At 39.3% G+C, this 25,210-nt stretch overlaps 1 protein-coding gene across 1 annotated transcript; it reads right to left on the bottom strand.

Annotated features, from left to right (window-relative positions):
* Nucleotides 1-141: 141 nt before the first annotated feature.
* Nucleotides 142-25,185, bottom strand: IARS2 (isoleucyl-tRNA synthetase 2, mitochondrial). The gene is made up of 23 exons (XM_042895234.1): nt 24,961-25,185; nt 24,691-24,813; nt 23,246-23,402; nt 22,065-22,213; nt 21,921-21,970; nt 21,713-21,822; nt 21,537-21,627; nt 21,087-21,202; nt 19,349-19,518; nt 18,743-18,833; nt 18,382-18,533; nt 17,031-17,191; nt 10,544-10,646; nt 9,886-9,979; nt 5,030-5,138; nt 4,762-4,864; nt 3,710-3,835; nt 3,190-3,321; nt 2,489-2,595; nt 1,492-1,637; nt 1,135-1,325; nt 662-806; nt 142-509 (listed from the first exon to the last, which is right to left on the bottom strand). Exons 1-23 carry the CDS (start codon nt 25,183-25,185, stop codon nt 358-360), a joined length of 3,003 nt encoding a protein of 1,000 aa, XP_042751168.1. The 3' UTR covers nt 142-357.
* Nucleotides 25,186-25,210: the final 25 nt, after the last annotated feature.

Below are 25,210 nucleotides of genomic sequence, written 5' to 3'. Positions count from 1 at the left end.
GCTTTGTTTCTAAGAGGAGATGCCCTGAAGGACTGTTTCTTTGGATTCTGCCCATATGACCTGAACAGTAGGCCATACAGTACAGGTATATCAAGTATAACTGCGTTTAGAGAAGATGGCTTACTAAAACAAGTAAATCAGTTTTCTTGAACCATCATTTTTATTAAGCAGAAAATTCATATACAGTTGAATATATACATATAGTTCCACCCAAAGCACATAATTCTGCTCCAGCTGGGGGTTCAGCAGCAGCACTTCTGAGGTTTCAAGGTTCCAAGACCTGTTGCCTGACCACTGCTTTTACAACTTTCAATTATTTAGTATGTTAAGAGCAGCCTGCACGTAGGCACTTGATCCTCATGTGCTTCCTTTTCCAGCAATGACTTTGAGGCAGCGGGGGCAAGGAGTGCTTGCGGAATCTGAAGTGTACCTCCTGCAGCGAGGGCATTTTGCTTTGGCAGTGGGTAGGGCTATGACTTTATATGAAGATTCTTCACGAATATCTCCACCTGTTAAAGGGAACATCGCTGAGGTCATCTGCACACAGGTGTAGTTAGCATATTGCATCCTATGGATGAAGGGTGCAATCCAATGGGTTACAGTACAGAGTAATAAATAAACATGGCGTGGCAGAGAAGCAGACCTGGACAGGTTTTCTTACCTTCTAAGTTAATCAAAAAGTTCCCTGTGACAATGTTTGCATCTGCAGGTGTTTCTTTAGGTATCTCACTCAACAGAGTTGTTTGAGAAGCCATCATTATTTCATTCAGCTGTGACACTCTTGAAGATTCTTCAGCCTGTAGTGCCTATGGGAGAGAGTTAATTTTCAGACCTGGGTTTGCTCCTCAGCATCCTCCTGCTATCAAAGGTTAAACAAAACAAACAAACAAACAAAGAACTGCTGTGTGATTGCAGTAGCTGTCATAGTCTTGCCAGGAAGAGAGCACAAAGTTTGCTTATACGAAACATTGGGCTATACCATCTCCAGCAGTCCCAACCTCAACTCGGTTGTGACTGTGTATATTTTTTGTGGTGAGTACAACAAAGCCACATACTGAAGCAGAAACAAGTTTACAGAAATCAGCTTTTTTTCTTTTTGCACAGACAGCTCTAATTTTTAGTTGCATCTTTTACCTCCATTAATTCAAATAGCAATCCAGGCTCAATTACAATGATGACTTCATATTCCAAAGGATTCTTGCCAGAGATGGAGCCAAGGAAAGAATCTCTCATTGCACATGCACCTTCTATTGCTTCCTCAATCCCAGGTTTCTTCCACCCTGAGCTTGCATTAATCCAGCCAGTACGAAACACACCCTCTGAGTCTTGAGAGCAAAGCAAAGGAAATTTTAATTAAGTGTCTTTCTATTTAAGTAAGCTTTTAAGTGAATAAAAATAAATCAAGAAGAATGGCTTATCTCTGTATTTGTATTCCTTTCAACTGTGCAGTTCAACACACATTAGAAGAAGTCCTTAGATATGACATTTTACCTTTCTTGTAAGGGAGGTGCTGGAAAACCTCCTCTGCTAAGTGAGGAAGAATTGGTGCAAAGGATCGAACTACTGCATCTAATGCCTCTGCTAGCACAGTTTGGCACGAACGACGCTTAGGATCTTTTTCTTCTTCGCAGTAGAGCCTGCAAGAGATGAAAGTGCTGAGTATTACCTTTGTACTTCCAAGTTAATGTTACTAGTCAAGAATCATACTTCAAATGGAATGAAGCTTGAAAGCACAGAAGTCTGACCTAGTGTGTAGCAGGAAAGCTTTTCCCAATTCTTGATTTACAGTAAAGCGATAAGGGTACAGAAGGTCTTGTGTAGTCAGCCACGTTTTTGATAGGTAGGAAAGCTTTGTGCATTGCATGTTAACTGACTTCACTATAGAGAAAAGAATCTTTTCTCAGGGAGGTGAGCCTTTCTTATATTTCACCTATAAAGTTTAGGGCTAGGATTTTTTTTCCCATTGCTTTAGGTACATTCTGGAAACCAAAAATCACTGTAACCCCCACTCAGTACAACTCCCTTCCCCTGCGATGCGGCCCTTTCAAACTTATAAAGCTATCAGATTAAATCAGTGCTTAAAGAGACATCCTTAGGAGTCTTCAGTAAAAGACATCAGGCTGCCCAGCTAGGTGCTAAAGCCCCTTCCCTATAAGCTCACAAATACCATGGGTGTACACACTTCTAGGCAGAAATACAGCTTCAAAAATCCCTTCTTAAAACAGTTTCCATGTGCACAATGCTCAATTACCTTCCAAAATGATTCAGTGCCCCCAGAGGACAGACCAGAGAAGCACACTGATCACAGAAAGACTCAGCTGACAGTGACTAAGCTCTCATCTGCAGTTATGAGTGCACGACAGCACAACCCAGAGCTGTATTCTCTCAACATTTGCATGACATTACTACCTTCATCTCCAAGGGATTAATTTTCATTATTGTTTTTTTTTTTGCCTCGATGATTTAAAGGCAGCAGTAATGAACTTACCTGTCCTTGATTACGCTGAAATAAAAGTTAGACAAGTTTCTGGAACAGAATGCTTGCAACAATCGCACAACTTTGCTGTAATCATATTCTTTGTATGCTGCTGTAACCTGGGAGAGGGAGCAGAGAGAGAAGAATGGCACATTGGTTTTTATCACACAGCATACAGTGAGCACCTCAATGGATCTGAAACGTGGGCTGTGCTAAGTGGAGTCTGGGAGACTCTTCCTCAAAAGATTGTTGGAGGGAAAAAGTGTTAATTCAGCTAACTAATTAGGACAGAAATAATTCTAGTTCACATTTTAAGGGAGAAGATGGAGAAATCAGAAATTATGTCTGTTCTTTCCCATTCTGCAAAATAATTCTGAATGATATATAATACTAAATGCTGGCATGCAGCAGATTTCTGAATAAGCATTAGATTTGTTTCTTTAGTTCTGAGCCTATTTGTAATTTGAGGCCTTGGGGCAGAGGTCAATGTCAAAAACAAGGTGAGAATGTTAAAACCAAAGCCTTCCTCTTAGAAGCTGACTTGTACTAAAAGAAGCATACTGTGTCTCAAAAAAAAAAAAAAGCCTGTGATTGTTACTTGCACACCTGCTACACACTTTGCTCATACACTTAGAAGCATGTTCCCCTAGAAGCCATGGCCAAACAAAACCATTACACATACATACATTCATCTAAACAGAAATTACTCATACCTTGCTGCCGTAGTCTTGCAATAAATGCAGCATGTATTGGTCTACTATGTACATCTCTGAGGGAGGGATGGAATCTGTTTCTGGATTGAAGCCAGCCATGTTTCCCAGCATGAACCGTAGTGTATTCCGAAGCTAGGAACAAAGCAGCCAAGTTAAACACTGATGCTCTGCACTTTGAATGAAACACAGAATGAGAATCTCCTATAAAAAATTAAAGCTGGTTGCTTTTCAAATTGATTGATGGAATAATTACAGAATGCCATGAGAACATATGCCTAAAGGACCTATAGAAATTGTAAAGACTGGGGGTTACCTAAGCTTGCTGCACAAAGCACGTGTTTATCCTTCACACATTTCCTGTTTGATCCACACACGTAAAGAGCACAGCAGCACCCGCCTATGTGAGTTCAGAAAACTGAAACCGAAAACCTTTGCAATGAATGTTACCTATCCAACATAAACCCAAATATAAGGAGGACCTGCCCTTAGCATGAGGAGTATTAGTGCATTTGGTCCTTACCTTGTTGATGTCATCTCTGGCAGCATTAAGTACCACAGGCCCAATCAGCACCTCAGTAAAAACATTGGATTCAGCCACCCACCAGCGGAGAACATCGGCACCGTACGGGGGGTCCTTGGAGTGATCCTAAGGAGAGACAGAGAGGAAAACTGGTAGGGGGGCCCTGCAGCACAGTGGCCACTGCAATTCCACACTGACAATGCTGTGCATGTATCTGCAATCGTGCACAGAAGCCACTGCATTTGGAGTCCTTCACCCCTCCTTTGGCAAGGCTAACTGCTGAGCCAGGACTACAGCACTGTGTATGGGCAATGCTAGAACTAAGGTAAGATAAACTTACCTTACAGCCTTGAATCCTTTGAATACTTAACATTAAAACATCAACGTTAGTATCTGAAGATACAGATATTTTATCTTCATGCTGTTTTCAGCTCTGGAAAGGACCTGTCTCCCTCTAGAAAGAAAGCAAACTATGCCCTGTTACATTGAGCCAGATAAATAAACCTTTGTAAGGATTGGTCCTTTTGTCCAGAGAAGTCTAAAACCTGCTTAACAGCTTCAGAAAGAACAAGAGCAGGACTGGGCAAGGAATAAATTCACAGCATCACCTCAGTGCAACCCTCCCTGATCCCCAAAAGAAATCAAGTTCCTCAAATCTACAAGTAGCCCAGTTGAGACTAGAAGGCTTCTGGGGTGCAAACACTGTTTCGATTCCCATATTGCTAGGCACAACTAAATTTAAATTAAAACCTCAAATCCCACCTCCCCATCATTTCACAAACAGTGATTATTCTTAACTTAAATCATTCTACATCTGCCTCAAAATTTATTTTCTCTTAGCTGAGAACAGCTTTTTTAAAGCACTACATTTGACATAAGATAACTCAAGGTTTTTACTCCAGCCAAATGGAACTGCAAAGTAGCCAAAGCGTCTGAAAAAACCTTATATAGAGTTCTGCTTCAAGACATCCGCGTAGAGAAAAGACAGCTGTAGAATCTGGGAGTGAAAACTTCTAATGAGCAATTGTAGGAAACTCAAGATTTTGACTTACATCACCTCCATTGATTACCACATCAGGGTCAACCACATTGCCAATGGATTTGGACATCTTTTCTCCTTTCTCACCAAGAGTAAATCCGTGAACTACCAGAGTCCTGAAGAAAAGATTTTACAAAACAAAAGAACATCACTGAAAAATCTATGTTAAGAATTTCATATACTATTTCATAGTAATGGTTTCATTTCTCTTCTTCATATGCCATCAAAAGCCTAGTATTCAGTAAAGGAACTTGTAACGTGTTTGCAATCTATGCACTTACTTGTATGGTGCTTTTTTCCTTGTTGCCACACTTGTCAATAGAGAAGATTGAAACCAGCCTCCCAGTTGGTCTTTTCCCTCAAGGTATACATCTGCTCTTTGCTCTGTGCCTTTAAAGACAGAAGATTTGTGAGTATTTTTGTTTGTTAGTTTGTTTTAAATATCAGTCTTTGCCTCTGAACAACTAATAACAGAAAATCTCTGCAAGCCATTACTAGAACTTATTTTGCTCTTCAAATGCAGTAGATTAATTACTTCTATGAACAGTGCACAGTTAAATGAACACAGAATCATGAAATCATAGAATCATTTAGGTTGGAAAAGAACATTAAGATCATCATGTCCAGTCAGCAGCCCACCTCTACTGTGCCCACCAACCACATCCCTCAGTGCCACAACTCCAGGGCACTTGAACACCTCCAGAGACAGTGACTGCACCACCTTCCTGTGCCAGCCTGTGCCAGAGCATCACCACTCTTCCTGAGAAGAAAAGTTTCCTAATAACCAACTTGAGATAACAACATTATCCAAGTGATATTATTTTGCACTGGTATTGCAAAATTTGTTAAAATCCAAGAGCTGCTGAAATCCAGATGTGACATGACTGCCTAGCCTGTGTAATGCAGCAGGGATCTTCAGAGACCATGAAGCTCTCTATGTGATGTTCACCAGTAACAGAATTTACATTTCTGGTCATTGGCTGCCAGGAAGGTTACAAATTTCAGGCAAGCATTGAGGCAACTTGAGAACATGCTGCGTGAAAGAGGATTCTGGAGGAGCCTGGCTTTTCCCATAGGGCTGAAACAGAGCAGTAAAGCTTTAATGGCCTTCCTGATGAAATTCAGTCACTGTATGAAAGGGAGCAAGATCTGTTGATTCAAGAAGCCCTTCCTAGTCTGACACAGTTCCAGTCAAGTCACTATCAGAGAACAGCGTGACATGCAAGCCACAAAGCCTAGAAATGTGCAACACTGTATTTGGAAGAATGCAGGGACAGGAATTCCCACATATGGCGACAAAGATTTCTCTGCTCAGGTTTTAACTTATAGTTCCTCTTATCCACTTCTTAGGACCCCTCACACAATGCTTCTTTCTGCTGCTGCCACCCTTGATTTATTTGTTTAACCTAATGGAAGTTTCGATATTTAGATCCATCCTGCAATAAAAGGAAGTTCAACATTACAAAGGTCAAGGCCACGCAGTTACAGCTAGCGCAAGGAAAACGTGTGGGCAGATGGAAGGGTTTTTAACACATTTATTCCTGCAAAAGAATCTGCAAAGTTTGGGTTTTAAAAGCAGAAGAAGTAGGGATCAGTCTTTGTCTTAACAGATGGCAAAAAAGAGTTGTGAGAACAAGGCTTGAAGAAAGCACACCTGTGGTTATGGAGGAAAGTGGAAAATCTGTTCCAACAGCAGCAGCAGCGCTTTGTTTTAGAGCCAGTTTACCACGTTGCTTGTAAAGAAGTGACCTTTCCATGGAAATGACAAGCTAAAACTTAGGCAAGTGAAGAGTTTTGTTCAAACAACTGATGGTAAATTGGCATTGGCCTTTTTGATGGGAGCACAAACGCATGGCAAGCTAGCTAACGTGAGAGTTTGATGGGGGCCTGAACATCTCATCTGTGTAACATACAAATGAGTGCTGGATTTGCAAATACAAAGCCTGGCTTGTAAGTGCACAGGCAGCTCCTCTACCTCAGTTTCTTTAAAGTCACAGTGATTATACAGAAATTAATTAGCACCATGAACACTTCTTTCTAACTTGAAGAACACATTCAGCAAGGAGCGGAGCCTTCAGTTACTTATTTCACATTGAATTATAGCACATAGGTCATTAAGGAGAATGACAATTTATGGTCCTTCAGGTTTGGATTTCAAGATTCCATATCTTTGATCTTACAGACTTTGACTTTTGGATTAAACGTATTGTATTTTAATGCCAGGAATGAATCAGCTAAGATAAATTCAAGTCTCTCAGTCAGCACAAAAGTTAAAGCACACAGATAGGTAAGCTGTAAAATAATTACATTCATTCAGTTAAATATTAGCCAATAAGATAGGGAAAGAGTTATGCTGAGAATTACCATCATTGCAGTGCGAAACTAAGGGTGAAAAGCAGTGTGACTTTTACCAAGAGCAGATCACACACAGATGGAGCTCAGTGTGCATTTCTATATGAAACATTTTGAAAAATGTTGATTTCAGGTTTGTACTACACGTGGTGCTCTGCCCATGGGGAAAATGATGATTTTTATAGGACAGCTTTAAAGATTTTTGCCTTTACCACACCTTCTGGCATGCACTGTATTAACACTCTGCTTGTAACACAGCAGCACTTACCCATGGATGAAACATTCAAAGAAATTTTAACACCGCATGAAAAAACGTGGAAACACTTTCTTTCAGTGCTCGAGGCACACGCAGCAGGAGAAGCATGGGATGAGATCTCATAACAGTAAACTGCTCAGTGAAAATAGTGCTATGCAAACAGAGAAGCAAAAAGTATCCCCAGGAAACCCTGAGCATCAGAAGGGGGTTCCAGAGCACATCACAGATGTGGATCTGCTCCAAATGGTGCAAGCTGCTTCAAATGGAATTGACACACGATCCATTGATACTTGTACAGTTTTGGTCCTGTGACTACAGCAACTAAATGCATGATCTCAGTGTGTGAGTGTTGCACCTTACTGTCACAGTGACAATGCAGAATGGCACAGTCACCCCCCAGTTTGGTTCTGGAGCCCACACTGCTCCATCTCATTAGATGAGCGTTTCACTCACAGACAGCACATTCAATCCTATGTGAGCTCATACCCAAGTTCCCCAACACACAGAGGTGATATTTTTGGGAGAACTGCATGGTTTTGTCTTGGCAGGGAAACCCGTAAAGCTGTTTATTCCTGCTGGTTACTCTCAATTTATAGTTCTCAGTAACTTGAGTTCAGTGTAGAAAGCCACAATTACGAACATGAGTCACATGGTTTTAGCCATCCATTACATCCTCCAGTTGTCCTGAAATAACTCACGTGTTGCAGCCCTTTAACAGAACCATGGCTTTGCATTACTGCTGTTATCACTGATCTTCTTCCACAAAATGAACAGGTAGCACTTTGCAGGTAGCATGCCAACTCCCACGTGCCAGAGCGCCTTCATGACTTTAAGCTGCAGAAAGCTCTTCAAAACAATTCTGGTTTTGTCCCTGGATTACATCCTTTTTCTTTTTCCCCCAAAAGTATTTGGGAAAAAGAACCTGACCAATTAGTCTGTTTGTAAGCTTTGCCAATTACTTTTACTTCCTACCATAGGGAGACATTCTGCAAAAGGTTTTAAAAGCTGGGGCACATGGAGAAATACAAAACAAAGCTACTAATTCAACAAATTCTCTTTCAAAGTGCATTCTTCACAAAGGGAAAATTAAATCTGCCATTTTATATGAATCTCTGGCTTTGCATTTCCACATCTGTGCCTGTGACTGGGAGACAGAAGAAAAGGAAATGCAACCTTTGTAGCATTTCTGAAGGTAAAGAGCTTATGAAATCATCTTTCTTGTTAGTCCTACTCCCAAATTTTGAACCTGTTGGGTTACTCCAGTCATGGCAAAACGAGAAGCCTCACACACCAGTTCCAGCAAGTTTCATGAAAACAAATGAGCAGACAGAGAAGAGACACTTTAAGAGTACCATGAAGAAAAAAGCCTGTATTGTGAAAAACAAAACATTTGCTGGATGCCATAGAATCCATGAGAGCCTTAAACGAATTAACAGCAAATCAAGGGTACTGATTCTGCTATTATTTAACACTGCATCCTTTCTTTACATAGGATTAGAGAGAGTTTTTGCATCCTGAAGTGTTAAGCCCTCAGAGTATGTGAGGATGTAACTGTGCACATCAAATACCACGACTTCCCAACACTTGTGAAAGTCAAACCAAGCCAGAAACTTTTCTAAAGAGAATGAACTTTAACATATGTAAAGGTCTTCTTATAAAATGAATGTTTGCTGATGGTACAGTTGCCTGACCACGTTGCTATGAAATAAAACCTCTGGTACTAACGTGTTTTATAATTCAACAAGATTGTTATCATGTAATTGTGTACTGAGAGTTTAAAGTCCAGACTCAATGCATGGGATCAGACTCCTCCTCTAGAAAGGACTCCTGACTTTGGACTATCTTCCAGGCAAACAGTGTGTTTTACACGGGTAGATAGCTAGATACACACTGTGTTGTGTATATTACTCAAACACAGAATTGCTGCCCATTTTTCTATAATCTTTTCTATATTTTTTCATTTAGAGCAGACCTGCTGGGTAGCAACTACTGACAGCTGGAACTACAGACAACGTATAGCCAACAAAATATTTTAAGCAACAATATACTGCTTTAGTTACTGAAAGTAATGAGGAATGAAGTTCTACTGTATGCCTACATTGTTAAACACTCTTAGATTCTGCAACTGATCTCAATTTTGGTCTGTTTCAAATGCAATTCCCTGGCACAAACTGAAATTTATTAGCTGAAAAATAATTTAAAAGCTACCAGCTAGCAGCAAAATGCTTTGGCTATCTGTGCCATGAAATTCTATATGCTTTTATTAGGAGATATGCTGTATGACACATGACAGGATCAGATCAAATAATGCGTTCTAAAAATCAATGGCACCTTCAACTACACTGAATATGAGTTTGCCAACACGGAACTCTCCTCTTTATGAGCAAAAGCAGCTTTCAAGGAGGTCAAAACCAGTTTGCTGCTTGCATTACCTGACTCAGCTTTGCTTATACCAAGAGCATCATGCAAAACAGTTACATTTTGTTCTCCAAATATTATAAAAGAACGATCAACACATTCATTCTGTACCTTCCAAAACATGAGCCCAGGAAGTTCCACTATCGAACCAGATGTCCAGGACATCCTGCCCCTTGACATAATCCAAAACATCATGACCACCAGCCTATTAGGAAAAAAAACCACACATGTTAAGAAATGCAAATGGAATACACCATATCATCAATGCTTTTCACAGAAATAAAATACATTTCATTTCTGGACCAGTTCTGCACAGGTTATGCTACCAAACTCCATGAACAAAACACAGAGTAATTCAGATACATAATTTCTGATGAAAAACCCAAACAGAGAAAGGAGAATTACCAAAAAAACTGAGATGGCACAGTAACACTACAGTTTCTGTTTGCTTTCTAACACAATTGTAAAGGGAACAAACAACACAAAGGCGGGAACAACTAAATACAAATTCAGATTTATTTTAATGGAAAAGACTCAATATGTATTTGTGCTGATAATTTAAGTTAATTAGAATGTTAGTTTCCTCTGCATCTAAGAAGAGGAGAACGGAGATCTAGGACCTAAATTAGCAGCACAAATCTGAGATTTGCCATATTCAGGTATCTCTTTCTGAATGTTCCTGTCAAAACAATCATGAGAATGTATATTTTTCATGACTTCCCACCACTGAACCATCTCAAGCACTTGCTGTATTTAAGTCAAAAATTACCTTTGCTACAGCCTCTTTTGATAATAGCTGTTCAATAGGAAGGGTCCACCATGCATCTGTTCCTTGCTGCTCCACTATTTTGATGATATCTGTGATTGTTTCACTGGGTTAGCAAAGAAGAAGACATTCAAAATGACACATTCAGCTGCTGTCCACAGTAGGTAAGGTGATGTTGAATTAATTTTTGACATCATTTAATGCCAAATTTAGACATACACTGAGGCAGCTTAACAAACAAAAAACTGCACTTCGTATTCTTGATTCATAGAGCATTTCATGAAGAGGTAACTTTTAAAACTTCAGTTGTATTTAAAGGAATACAGCAGATCATCCTGACTCAAAAATATCAAACTAAAAGCACCGTGTTACCTAACTATCAGAGGTAAGTTTTTAATTCCTCACTTCTCAAGTTGAACAATTAATGTACATCTTGAAAAGGTGTTGCAAAAGGGGGACAAGTAAAGTAAACACCTGGCACAATTCTCTTGAAAATACAGAAGGTTGATGACCTCACTTCCTTAGAGTCAGTGCTTAGTATTCTATTTGGACATCAGCATGTTTTCTCTGTGCTGCTATGAAGCTGAGCTGTATCACAACAGCATTTACTTGGCTCTTACAAAGTTTAAGCACGAAGACCTAAGCTATCCAAGAAGTTGTAAAACAAATTATTACATAGTAACACCACAAGGTAAGAAGGTAGGAAAACACAATCTGACTGTTGACTGTGTGGGGATAAAATTGCAATGCCAGACATACCATGGTCTTTACAAAGTAAATTCACATAGAACAACAGAGGACACGCTAACACACTAACCAGTAACACTTTCAAAATGGCAACACACCATCATTCTTAACCCTTAAGATCCGACTGGATGCCATTCACCTTCCACTTTAAGGACCCTTGGGACACAATTTACGACTTTGTAATGCATCTGCTATTTATCTTGGTAAAATAGCATTTAGAAGCTCCATTTCTGACTGCTATCTTTTCCTTTCAGAAATATTTGCATAGAGGTTTATTTGTCTGCACTTCCAGTTGTGAAGTGCTACCTCTCAAAGACAAATGCAAACAACTCCAGCTCTGGTACATTCCCTGGAAGCTAGGCAGCAAGCATCCTTTATGCTTTGCCTCCTTCAGGCTAAATCTACAAATTCAGAGAGCTCTCAGGAATAGACAGTTCAATGACAGCAGAGATCAGTTCGCCAAACATCTGACCAATTCTAAGCTTTACAAAAGGGAGGTACAGCCTGAAGCACTATCAATCAGACACAGGGTTTGATTTTCGGGTGGTCCCGTGTGGAGCCAGGAGTTGGACTCAATGTTCCTTGTAGGTCTCTTCCAATTTGGAATTATTCTGCGATTCAGAATTTTCTGACATTGCAACTATAGATTTACCCCAGAGTTCTCCAGAAATCAAGAGGGGAAGAAAGAAAAAAGAAGGCTTCCAAATGAGTAATTTCAATGACAAAAACAGATTTGCCAAAGCTGCTTTAAGTCTGCATTCAGTTTTGAATCTTTCAAGCTCCTCCAGCTTCAGAGCAAACAAGCAAAGTAACTGGACAGTTTTAAGGAAGACTGATGGTTATTCGTTAACGTGGGCAGGCCTGTCGTGTTCAGTACATTTCTGTGCAGTGCTTGTTCTTTAGGAATTATGTAGGGTAATGATTTACATCAGCAGTATCTGAATAAAACCATTTTGAGGGAGGGAAACGTGAAATACACCCTACTGTTTGCTGCTGTCAAAACTGTGTTGCTACCCATCTCTCCTCAGCAGAGGACATTATGGTCTATCAGACAAATATTTGGAGAATTTAAGGAGGGGACAACTGGGGCAGAAACGCTGTGGTAGTGCAAATTGTATCACCTGTAGAGAAGGGAAACTGCTCTCCTCATCAGCAGCAGGGGAAGGCACAAGAAGGAAGCACAATTTTGCTATCAATCTCCCTTGCGGAACCACTATAAAATGACTGCTTTCACTTACCTAAGTGCAGCTGCTAACACCACACACCAGCTATCTGCCATCATAGATACACCATTTCTACAAAACATGACATGAACTAAGCTTTCTTCAAGCACACCGCTATGCAACGCACAAGCTTACAGTGTTAATTCATGAAATAATTTAAAAGACATTTTTCTCATGAAAATGATCTCATTACGCTGCACACAAAAGTTCTCACACAAGTATGAGAAGGCCCAACTTGCATTATGCATCCCCTGCAATAAATAAGGACTCCATAACCATCAGGTCAACTTGCTATTGGCCAACATTTTCAAAGTTCTATCATGGTTTCAAATCGAGTAATAAACACTTCAGCAGTGCAATTTTTTTTCCTCTTATGTCATTTCCCTGCAGAAAATACATAAGCATTAACAATCATCTAATCAGGTATTTTGAAGAGGGCATAATTAAGACTTTGAGGATGTAATTTCACAAAACCTTTTCCCTCCTACATTTTCAAAGAAAACCCTGACAAAAAAGCAACCCCACCCTGGCACTGTGATATTTTTGTAGGATCCTTATGATTAACTGCTACCAAATGAGAGAAAAAATGAATATATTTAAGTTATCAGTAATGTAAGGAGGAAGATTATTGCAAAGTATTTTTGTGAAGTGACCAAGAGAAAACCACCTTCCTCAAATAACTACTCATCACTTTATAATCTGTGAGCTTCAGCGTGAGCATGGTAATTCCCAGAGTTAGCAATAAACACCATTGTAAAACTTTGCCCTGTATTCATACACGGTATCTGGAAGAACTTGCATTACGTGTCATTCGCTACGTTTTTAACACTGAAACTCCTACGGCAATTCACGCTACCACGACACCAGCCAATCACTCTCAAGTTTGATATTGATTGTGCTGAACACTTATTTAATGTGTTAACAGAAATTAGGCAGCATTAAGATATAGACAGGAGAAGAATACAGTTCCCGATGGTCTCTCGACCTCTTTTCAACAGCAGTAAAGAAGACAACTTATCTTCTTTCTACCATGAATTGTGATCCTTCAGCAGTAAGTATGTAGGTTATGGTAAGTTGCTATCGCTCGCAGCTAATGGAGACATTCAGTGTTTTAAAAAGCTAATTAGAATAGTAGACCTATATCCAAAATGGGTTGGTTTTCTTTCCTGTTTGTTTTGTGTGTGCGTGTTAGAAATGGAAGTTACTTGAAAATCAAAGGCACAGAGTGGGGGACAAGAGTTCTGTCACTGTAACAACTTTTGCAATATTTATTGGCAAAACTGCAATTATTATCATCTGAACAGGGTATTTGTAAAATTAACAAGCTAATTCATGAGATAAAAATAAAGTGTGTATCTCACATTTATTTCCTGGTCTAGAACTACAAAACTGGTTTTACTTTTGGATCTCTTTCTCTCCTCTTCTTCAATTTCCTCAAATCAGAATATTTTCCTCAAGAATGTGATTACATAGAGAAAGTTGAGGAAGTTTGTTTATTTGGACATTTATTCTATTCATTTATTCTATTCATCTATTCACTTGTGCAGAAAAAAAAAATCACACTTGTATTTCTATATTCTCCTAATTCTTATTAGAAACTGCAATATTAAAAAATGTTTTCTCTCTTCTAGATTTGTATCGCTGTAATTGTTACTTAACTTCTGATTGTAATGCAACAAGGTGTACTCTACAAAAAGAGCTTAGCCTTCAGCAGAGCAGTAAATTTATAATATTAGACAACAGAATCATAAATTCAAATCTATTTAAGGACTATGTGGGGCCACAGCAGCAAACAAGACTCACAGGGAGATCTGGCATCAAACCTGGTGCATAAAAGATTATAATCTAACTTTCAGCTTTCAAATCAGAAAGAATATTTTGCAGTCACCAAAGATTGTGTCTGTTTGGGACCAGCAGTTCTACCTTGAAAGAGGAATTTCCTGCAAACTTCCACATGACAAATTCATGTGTTCTGACTTACAGAGAAGCCCCCAGCAGTTTCTTTTAGGCATCTTTTTTCCCTAATATCTTTTCTAAAATTATTTTTTATCTTATTTCAGTTGATAATGCACAGACAGGATCACTCAAGACAGACCACTGGTGCTCTCATATGTAACAGCAACTCCATGTGGACTACACTGACTTCCAGTGGAGATGCTGTTACTTTTGATAGTGGCTCAAAGACTCCGGATCAGCTGCTACTGGAATTACATCGATCCAGCGTTCAACATGTGAAAACAGCCTGAGTTTTGAAATGTAAGTTATTATTTATTGCTGTATAAACGATATTGAATTATTTGCACTGATAAACTTCTCAAGAGGTGGAAATATGTCAGCAGCCTATTTTCAACGTGACAATGCAAATGCAATGAAATATTTGGGCTTCTGTACTTACTTCAGTAAGAACTGGTGTCCAGGAAAATGACCTATGAATTGACAGACTGCTTTCAAAATGTGCCTGTCATTTCTATAGGCCAATATTCTGTGCACTTTTCCTACTTTGGCTGCCAAAGTCTGCTATTAAAAGTCTGCTTTCAATCTTTAATGAGAGCTTCATATTTTACTTTGAAAACTTCACCTCTACTGTAAAACATTTTAGGAGTAAGGAGAACTGAGCATCAGAAGCTGTCAATTGAATTAAATAAATCTAATTTTGCAAGCATGTTGGATAAGTCTCTTTTTCCCCCCCTTGAAGAACGCTGACTGAACATGCCATCGTATCTTTTTGTCATTCACCATGTCGACTGCTGGGCCAACACCCATACACGAAAGGGAGAACCATTAACTGATTGCAAAGCCTGTCACACCAAAATGGGCACATACACAACCCCTGCAATCATCTCACACAGCTCAAGCATTTCCAGAAGATACGTATTTTATTGGTTTTCAGGATAACGTTCCTGTATCCCAAAAGAATTCCCTTACCTCTCACCTTTCAAATGCTCTCTGTACCAAGTAGGACTGCCATACTGGATCAGCTCCTTTAACTGCTGAAGGAGCAATTTCTTCACAGTGCCCTTCATGTCTGACTACCAGCTTCTGAACTGTATTTCATTATACTCAAGTTTGTTTTAAAAGCACATTTGTAACGACTTTTAGCAAGCACAAGGAACACACTCAAGCCTACTCTGCAAATGGACTATAATAAGTATTCCTCAAAAATAGCATACGTTCAAACCAAAAATATATTCTTTTAAGATATAGTAACAGTTTCTGCAAGTAAAATGATTTCACATTCCACAAGGCCTCCATACTTCCTGATGTGCCTCAGCATTACTCAAGTACTATAAAAGACTACAGTTATTGTAGTCATTTCTCACAGTTATTGCCTACAGTGGGAGGCAAAGTACTTACCTGTGCACCTACACACCCAGTCACACCAGGTAAAGCTAAGGACTAGCTGCTTAAAGTCCATTCCCTACTGCCTACACCCCAAGTCTCACTAGCTATTATATTTACGTGCTCAGTCCAGCTTCTGGAAAACAAGCTGGACAATTTCAGGAATATTTATTCATCAGCAAAATAAAGAAAGTTCTGCAACACAATTTAAGTTAGTCTTCAGCTGTGTAATCTCACTGTCCATACTGAATTTACACAAACATTTCTGAAGTTAAAATGTATAAAAAGTATAAAATGGAGTTCTACTAGCATATAATAAGGCAGAAAACAATTATGGAAATAAACAGTGAATATGGAACTCTACCATACTTCAATGGAATGACCTCTTAGAGGGTGTTTGCAGTTGAACACCTCTTTGCTGCCCAAAGGAGTAAAAGCAGTAACCTATTAATTCTGAAGAGACAAAAAGGATGTGGCTGAAGTTTCCTTTTTTAAAGCACAGATGGACTCCTTCTGCATTACACTGTCTGGAATTCCTGAAATTCAATGTTTGCAATAACTGGGCACTGTTGACAAAAGATGGCAGAAAAAAGCACCTGCAGCTCTAGACCTACCAAATTATACACCCAGAGTTCTCTCACTCCCATTACTAAAGCTGACTCTTCAAAACCACTCATTTTACTTTAAAACCAAGTGTAGTTATTTGTTTTCCAACTGATTTGGTTATTCTACTTCAGATTTCTCATTACCAGTTAGTGAATTTCAAATTGTTATTTTGTCAAAATATCAGTGTTATTCAATGTATAGTGCTAAGCTTATAGTTAGGATCTATTTTAGTCACAACTTGCATTTCATTCCTTGCTTAAACGTAGAAGTCAGTGACTACTGCCATCTCATTTAACTTGGAGGAGGAGAATGAAAGCTGCAGTTACTATAAAGGAGCCTCTTCAGATAACTTAAGTATCTAAGTTGATTGATTCTTGCCTCTTCCACAAAAAGTCGCCTCCAGTAATGAGTTTCTGACAGTTTTAATTTATAGCTAAATTCGGTGTGCGTATAAATGATTGCAAGAAAAAACATATATTTATACTGGAATAGTTATAGTAAGTTTTATAATACTGTATAATTGCAGGAGAACAGAGCTCATTCCTTCATTTCTCAGTATAGAGTTAGAGGAATACCTGTTTATCAGGCTTTCTCCCGTGTCCTTCTGATAAAAAACAGGAATAGGAACACCCCAACATCTTTGTCGTGATATACACCAAAATGTCCTTCTGTCCAGCATTTCAAGCATTCTGCTCACTGCAGATGTAGGAATAATTTTCACTTTTTTTAGCACTTCCTATAAAGTAGACAGTAAATTGATGGACAAGATTCAGCATTCAGACACATTGTTCCTCACTCACATACAATACATACAGTCTAACACAGAATCACAGAATCCTTAGAGTTGGAAGGGACCTTGAAAGGTCATTTAGTCCAACACCCCTGCGATGAACAGGGACATTCACAGCTCAATAGGTTGCACAGAGCCACATTCAGCCTTGCTTGAAAGTCTCCAGGTACAGGACATCAACCACATCTATGGGCAACCTCTTCCAGTGCCTCACCACCCACACTATAAAAGGCTTTTTCCTCACATCTAATCTACAACTACCACCTTTAAGCTTGAAAGTATTTCCCTTGTTCTATCACAACAGACAAAGAGTCTGTTTTCTTCTTTCCTGAAGCTTCCCTTTAAATACTGAAAGGCCACTATCAGGTTACCTCCAAGTCACGTCCCAGAGCAACTAATACATATATATATGTTTTGCCAACTCTGACAGACATACCGTAGTGAGTTAAAAATAACTTCAGCATCTCTGCTTTGAAACTGCATCTTGACACACATTACCTGTATTACAGAGTGTGGGTAACCACTCACTGCCCACCTTTCTGAATAACTGCCTTGTTTTAATTCTTTCTAGAAAAAGGATGAATATGGAATAAACAACTCATGCCCTAAGTAGAGCAAAATCACTGTTACCCAAGACAGCCTAATGCACTGGTAGGAGTTTTTCTGTGCAGATGTACATAGTTTTAAAGAGCACTGCATTTAAAAAAATAAAATATTTTAAAGTGATTTAAAATAGGACTGTGGCAGAATGAATAGACAATCAAACAAAGGCATTTTACCTTGCAAGACTACTGTAATGACAAAGCTAACTTTACCAGTGATAAAAATACTATGTTTCAAGGTCAGATTACAAGAGACAGTATAAAAAACATTTTGGGGAAAAAATTTCAGCAGGTCTTTAAGAATCTTATACATCTCCTGCAAATACAATGAACAAACTTATCAGTCATTATTTTCATCCCGAATTATATCAATATTGACAAAAAATAAAGTGACAACATTAATGGTTTTTATAATACTCGACACAACTGTGTATTGTCTGTACAGGTCTGCAGTGACCTGTATCAAGACCATTTCCCAATTTCAAGTATTATCAGCCACTTCTAAGTGTCCCACAGAAAAGCAAAGTAAGATACCTGTGCTGTAGCCTTTACATTTGTTGTGTTTACAAACCACTGCTTGCTGGCACGAATAATCATTGGTTTTTTAGTCCTCCAGTCATATGGGTAGCTATGCACATATTTCTCCTCTTTTAACAAACTCCCTGCTGCCTGAAGCATCTTAATGACTAAGAGGAAAAAAATGAAGCAAGATGAAAATCAGGTTTGACCACAACACTCATGTTAACTTCAATTAATTCCTTTCCACAAAGAACACATAAAAAAAAGTGCTTGCATCTCATCCATATTCAAAACATCTTCAGTTTATACAAACCGTCAAGATACAGCTGCAGGAATGTAACACAAAGTAATAAATGGCTAAACATCAGATACTCACCAGCTTCATTTCCTTCTTCAAGTACATTCTTGTTTTTAAGTTCAGGACCTGCAGCTTCAGTAAAATGCCCACTTTCATCCACAAGACATTCCTGAAAAACAAAAACACAGATTATGTCAATAAAATACTAAATCACAGAATCACAGAATCACCAAGGTTGGAAAAGACCTTCAAGATCACCCAGTCCAACCGTTCACCTATTCCCAATAGCTCCCACTAAACCATGTCCCTCAACACAACATCCAGCCTTTCCTTGAACACCCCCAGGGTCGGTGACTCCACCACCTCCCTGGGCAGTCCATTCCAGTGGCTATTAATTACTTTTTTTGATAGTCAAAAGTGAGTTAAGCACTCTGCCGAGTAGCTACTTTTCTAATGAGAAGCAAATTATGTTAGATTTGAGTATGCTTCAGGTTTAACAAACTGCAACTTAGTAGTTTACCTTCAGACAAGTTAATTTGACATAAGAAGAAGCAAGCCTCACAATGTTTGCAAAAATACCACAATTATCTTCCATCAAGTCATTGGTTAGTATTTGAATGATTTTTCAAACAGTTAACCAACAGCTGCAGGAAATCAAGAGCAAAAGATGAAGTAATCAAGTACCGTGGGTAGCTGATGGTGAGAAGCTACACTGTAGTCTTCCATACCATGAGCTGGGGCTGTGTGAACTAATCCCGTTCCTTTTGCCATTGTCACATGATTTGCAGGTAACAGAGGAGATACTCTGCCAGGAATTGTGGGATGAGCACAGGAACCATCAGCTAAATCTACACCTAGGGTAGGGAGAAAAAAAAATGAATAGGAAAAATGGAGAAAGCAGAGAAACAATTCATGGATTCAGCTTCTTACCAGAGAGCAGAAATGGAATAAGTGACTGTATGCACAGGATACTTTCCATATGTACTATTTTATCTTATTCATAGGTTCCCACCCAAATGCTTTCAAATTCTCTGTATTTTCAATTTTGCACACTTTTTTCTTTGAAATAACAGCTTCTCTCTACCTTAGACAATATTCCAGTAACACTGATATTCCACTTAGAGATACTCTTTGCATTCCCATTTCTTAGAGACTGCTATCTCAGTGTTTTACAAACAGATCTCAGAGTAGGCCAGCAAACTTGAATTTGGGATTTCTTCTACATTCTACCACTAAATACTATGAAAACCATGAAAAATTCATTTCAGTTCTCTAAGGTATGTGCAAACGATGTACAGAACAAACGAAGCCAGTGACCATTTAAAATTAAAAAAAACAAACACAAAATCTTAGTGTTAATGCCTAGCTGAAAATCCAGCATCAGAGCTTGAACTATCCTTCATGCTGCAAAATCACCTCTGTTGACCTTTTTTTTCCTAGAGGGAGTATGTTTAAGAATAGCTGTCAGACAGCTTAGCACACAAATACAAAAGCTAACAAGTATAAACAACAACTGGTATGATATAAGTAAATATAAAGAACAGATTTATTTCTTGTCAAGACGGCTCAGTACTACTATTGGATGCTATCTGAAAATCATGTGATTCAAAAAGATGGAACCTCTGAGGAAGACACCTCCAGCTAATTTTATCATCAGGTAAAAACAAGATCATTAAGTGGAGAAACTGATAATTTCTTTTTATCTCTGAAAAAGAAGGCATGGAAAAACAGCAGAATAATGTAAAAAGAAAAAGTTTTTGAAATAGATTTCTCACCTCCTTTACATACATGTATTTCCCTGAATCACGCATGTAGGCAAATGACTAAAATCCATAAATGACACAATAAACAACTCAAAATACTGAATCAGAAGTCTGCCTGTTACAAAATATTACTGTGCAGTATGTTAGGATGCAAACTTAACTGCTTTAGTTTCTCGGTACAAATACCTCAATCATCCTCATGAAAAAGGCTTAAGACATTGAGACAACAAAGTACAACAGTGAGAACTGAAGTGTATTAAATGACAGTACTGGCTGATAGCACCCGCAGTTACACTGCACTAGCTATTTTTTTCCAGTAGTTTTCATATTATTTAGCAATCAGGCAGTCAGTAAAGCATACTTGTAACTGCTTCCTCGTTCTCATCGGCTTGGGTTGAAAGACAGACGAAGTGCAGTCAGTATAAATAAGATTTTGATCCTTTTGTTTAAATTTTTCAAGAGCAAATCCAGATTTTAAAAAGTAATTTGAAATCTATGACTGAGAATTTCAGCTACAATACACCAATACCAAGTCTGACAGACGACTCTTTGTACTATTCAAGTAAAACATGTTCACATAACATAAAAAAGTCAAAACAGAAGCAATTTTCAATTACAAGATTTCTAAGCTACTTAATATAAGCAATATTAAAATCTACCTTTACACGTTGATATAACCTCAAACTGTGTGTCCAAAACAGCCGCTGTAGATTCAACTCTATCTGCAGCTAGAATTAAGTGTTCACCAGTAGTTGCACACTTCACAACTGAATATCTACAATGTAAATATAGACTTATGATACTAATAATTACAAAAATCAGAAAGGTCAAACATGAACATAATGTCTAAAATACAGCAAAAGACTTTTAAGATGCACATATCCAATTCACTTTTAAATCCCCAAAGAATTTCAAGATAGCTCAGCATCAGAAAGAAGAATTAACTAGAAATGAAAACAGAAATTAATGTATTAATTGAGCTAAGAATGAGGTTTACAATTGCATCGCTTAAAAAACGATGCCTTTAAAAATGTGATGGTAGTTCAAAATATTTTAACTTTGCTGATAAATATTGATAAGAATTATGAGATTAAGTTAAACACACGTACTCTGCATCTGGCATGTAGCAAACTGCTTGATTTGCAGGCACAGTCCAAGGTTGTGTGGTCCAGACCAGCACACTGGTAGGAGATGATCCATCTACAGATGTAAATTGGAAGCACTTTACTTACAATTATGATAAAAGTAAAAACTGCCAGTCTTAATATCTGCATGGAAGTCATACCTATCACAGAGGCCAGCTTAGGTGGTGATTTCAACAGGGGAAATTTCATGTACACAGAACGACTGACATGCTGCTCATTGTATTCAAGCTCTGCTTCAGCCAACGCTGTTCTGGGTAGTTAACAAACATAAGTTAATATGCTTGAGCATGAAATGCTACTGATAGCCTTGCTAAAATTTAGAAGGCAAAACAGTAAGTTGATTCTTACTTTGCTGAAGGAGACCAAAACACAGGTTTGTAGTCCTGATAAATGAAACCCTAACGACGAAAGAGAAAGGAAAACAAACGTTAAGAGATTCAAAAGTCATAAAACAAATCAAAACATACATACTCCATGATCAAGTTAGTGTACCTTATCATACATTTTGTGGAAGACTCTCAGCTGGTTAGCTTCATACTTTGGATCAAACGTACAATAGCAGTTGGCCCAATCTGCCATGATGCCCCAACGAATGAAGGCAGCTTTCTGTTTCTCAATGGCTCTTTCTGCAAATTCTTTAGCTGAAAGGTATAGTTCAATTAATTATATTCCCTCATCCACTAAAGCCAATATAGAAACATTTAAAATATACTATTAACGTATCTAAGAGGCTGAGCTGAACATACTGAAATTATACACTAACTACTGATGTGCATCATTAGATTAATCAAGCTTAACAACATATATTTCAGAGAAGTAGTTACATAAAGTAACTGCAAGAGGTAGAAAGATACAGTTCAGTAAAGCAGGAAACTGTACAAGAAAGACAGGGAGCTGTTGGGGAGAGTCCAGAGGAGAGGCATGACGATGATCAGGGGGCTGGAGCACCTCCCCTATGAAGACAGGCTGAGGGAGCTGGGCTTGTTCAGCTTGGAGAAAAGAAGGCTGCAGGGTGACCTCACTGCAGCCTTTCAGTACCTAAAGAGAGCCTACAAACAGGAGGGGAATCAACTCTTTGAAAGGGTAGACAACTGCAGGATGAGGGGAAATGGTTTTAAGTTGAGGGAAGGAAGATTTATGTTGGATGTCAGGGGGAAGTTCTTTACAGAGAGAGTGGTGAGGTGCTGGCACAGGCTGCCCAGAGAGGTTGTGGATGCCCCGTCCCTGGAGGTGTTCAGGGCCAGATTGGATGGGGCCCTGGGCAGCCTGGTCTAGTATTAAATATGGAGGTTGGTGGCCCTGCATGCAGCAGGGGGGGTTGGAGATTCATGATCCTTGAGGTCCCTTCCAACCCTGGCCATTCTGTGATTCTGTGAAACTAAACCCTCTGTTCTTTTGTTTTTATTTTTAAATTCACAGTCAATGTTACGCACATTCATTACAGCAACAAATTCAGCCTGTGTTGAGTCATTTTGCTCCTAGTATTATATTGTACACAGTCTGCTTAGAAAATAGATACAGTGACCTTAGAAAGTATAAACAACACCTGATATTAACAGCTTACAGTAAAGTACAAAAATTATATATAAAACATAAATTCAAAATATGGTGAGTAATACGTAGAAATACTTAAGCCAACTTTTCAAATATGGATATTGCAAACAGTACTTTACCTTTTTGTCTAATTTCCACTGGTGACAGATTTTCAGCTCCTTTCACTTCTGACAATGCCTTCAATTCAATTGGCAATCCATGACAATCCCATCCTGGCACATAATGCACTTTATAGCCTCTCATCATGTGGAAACGATTAGTGATGTCTTTCAAAATCTGAAAGGACAGAAGGTTAGCTCTGCAGCTTCCCCACGTGGAGTCAAGACAGTATGACTAAAGATCTTCCTATTAAAAACAAATATTAAAGGGGACATAATTAATTTACATCGAAGACCACACGTTTCTTATTCTTCTTGCTCATCTTTTTGCACTTTGGCAGAACTTCAAAGATCTCCCATCAAAAGAAATCACATTTTAGAAACATGAAAGATCAGTTACAAAGTTGCAGGATCAGTTACAAAGTTGCAGGACTTGAAGTGAACAAATCCTACTTGCCCTCAAGCATTTAGCAGGATCTGCAATGTCTGCTAGTGCACACTATTGCTTCTTGATATCAATGACCACCTACTGAAACAGGAGGCTTTCATAAATGTAAGTTTTTATACCAGAACCTTAAGAAGCTGCAGGAAACATTTTACTTATTCCCATTCAGTAGCATTTATAAGACTATCACTCTCAAGCTGGAATGTAAATACACCCAAGCATATTTAGCATCATTATTTGAAACTGAATTGCTTATTTTAAAAGGCACTAACATTTCATCAGTGGTTCTATTGAGGGTACCAAGATAAAGAACAAATGCAATACAACAAGGTTGCAAGATACCCTAAGGAGAAAAAGAACCCCAAGGCACAGCTCAACCATGCACTACAGTAACTGTGTGTATGTATGTGTTAGAAGTGCATGAATATAAACAAACATTCACTCAAATGCGTGATAACAAATACAAGCTGCATTTAATATAATCTAGGAATGGATTTCCTCTAAAAATACTTTGTTGTTTTACAGGAACAACCTCAAATGAACACTCAGCCCACAGGTACTGTTTACTACTGCATATGGTGTTTATGTCGTGGTAGGGTCTTCATAACGATTTGGTGTCTTACAGCATCTCTGTCACTGTATCACTTGTTTTTGTCCACAAAATGAAAATTAAAAGCCCTGAATACCAAAATTAGCCCAAACATTTAGAAGGGTTATTAATAATAAATGGTAATGGAGAGTATGCAGTGTGTTACAGGAAGCATTTATCATTTCAAAACATAACAGCAACACAATCATAGATTGATTTGGGTTGGAAGGGACCGCAAAGCCCGCCCACCCAGCCCCACCCCCAGCCATGGGCAGGGCTGCATGCCCCAGCTCAGCTGCCCAGGGCCCCATCCAACCTGGCCTGGAGTATCTCCAGGGATGGGGCACCACAGCTCTATGGGCAGCTGTGCCATGGCCTCACTGCCCTCTGAGTTTATTTCCCCCAGCAGTATGTATACAAGTAGGTATTTACTTTATTTAAAGCATGGCCAACGTGAGGGTCTCCATTGGCATACGGCGGTCCGTCATGAAGACAGAACTCCTGCTTGGCTTTCCTTTGCCTTTGCCACGAGTACAGCTCCAAGAAACCACTTTTCTGTGGAGACAAGAGGAAAACACCCAAACCGTCACACCTCGGCGCACTTTCCAAAGTCGGGTGGCGAAGCACTTTAAAAACGAAGCGCGCTCCGGGCGGAGTCACAGCCCAAGTTGCGGCACGACCCCCGCCCTTCCGGTCCCGCACCTGCTGTATCTCCAGCTCGGTGTCGGGCTGCAGCCGGCCCGGCAGCTGGGCGGCAAAGCGGCCGTGCGGCAGCAGCACCGTGTCCCGGTACTGCGAGCCCTGCCGGCTCTCCTCCGCAGGCTGCCGGCTGTCGGCCTCCGAGGCGGCCGGGCGCGCCCAACCGCATGCAGGTCCAAAGCGGGCGCGGAGCCGTAGCCGCGGCGCGGCCCGCCATGCCCCCAGCATCTTCACGGCTCCAAGGGCCGCGTAC

Source organism: Lagopus leucura, unplaced genomic scaffold (genome assembly GCF_019238085.1).
Source record: "Lagopus leucura isolate 7727_CA_CO unplaced genomic scaffold, USGS_WTPT01 Super-Scaffold_73, whole genome shotgun sequence".
NCBI classification, from domain to species: Eukaryota; Metazoa; Chordata; class Aves; order Galliformes; family Phasianidae; genus Lagopus; species Lagopus leucura.
This window is presented reverse-complemented; position numbering and strand designations above follow the sequence as displayed.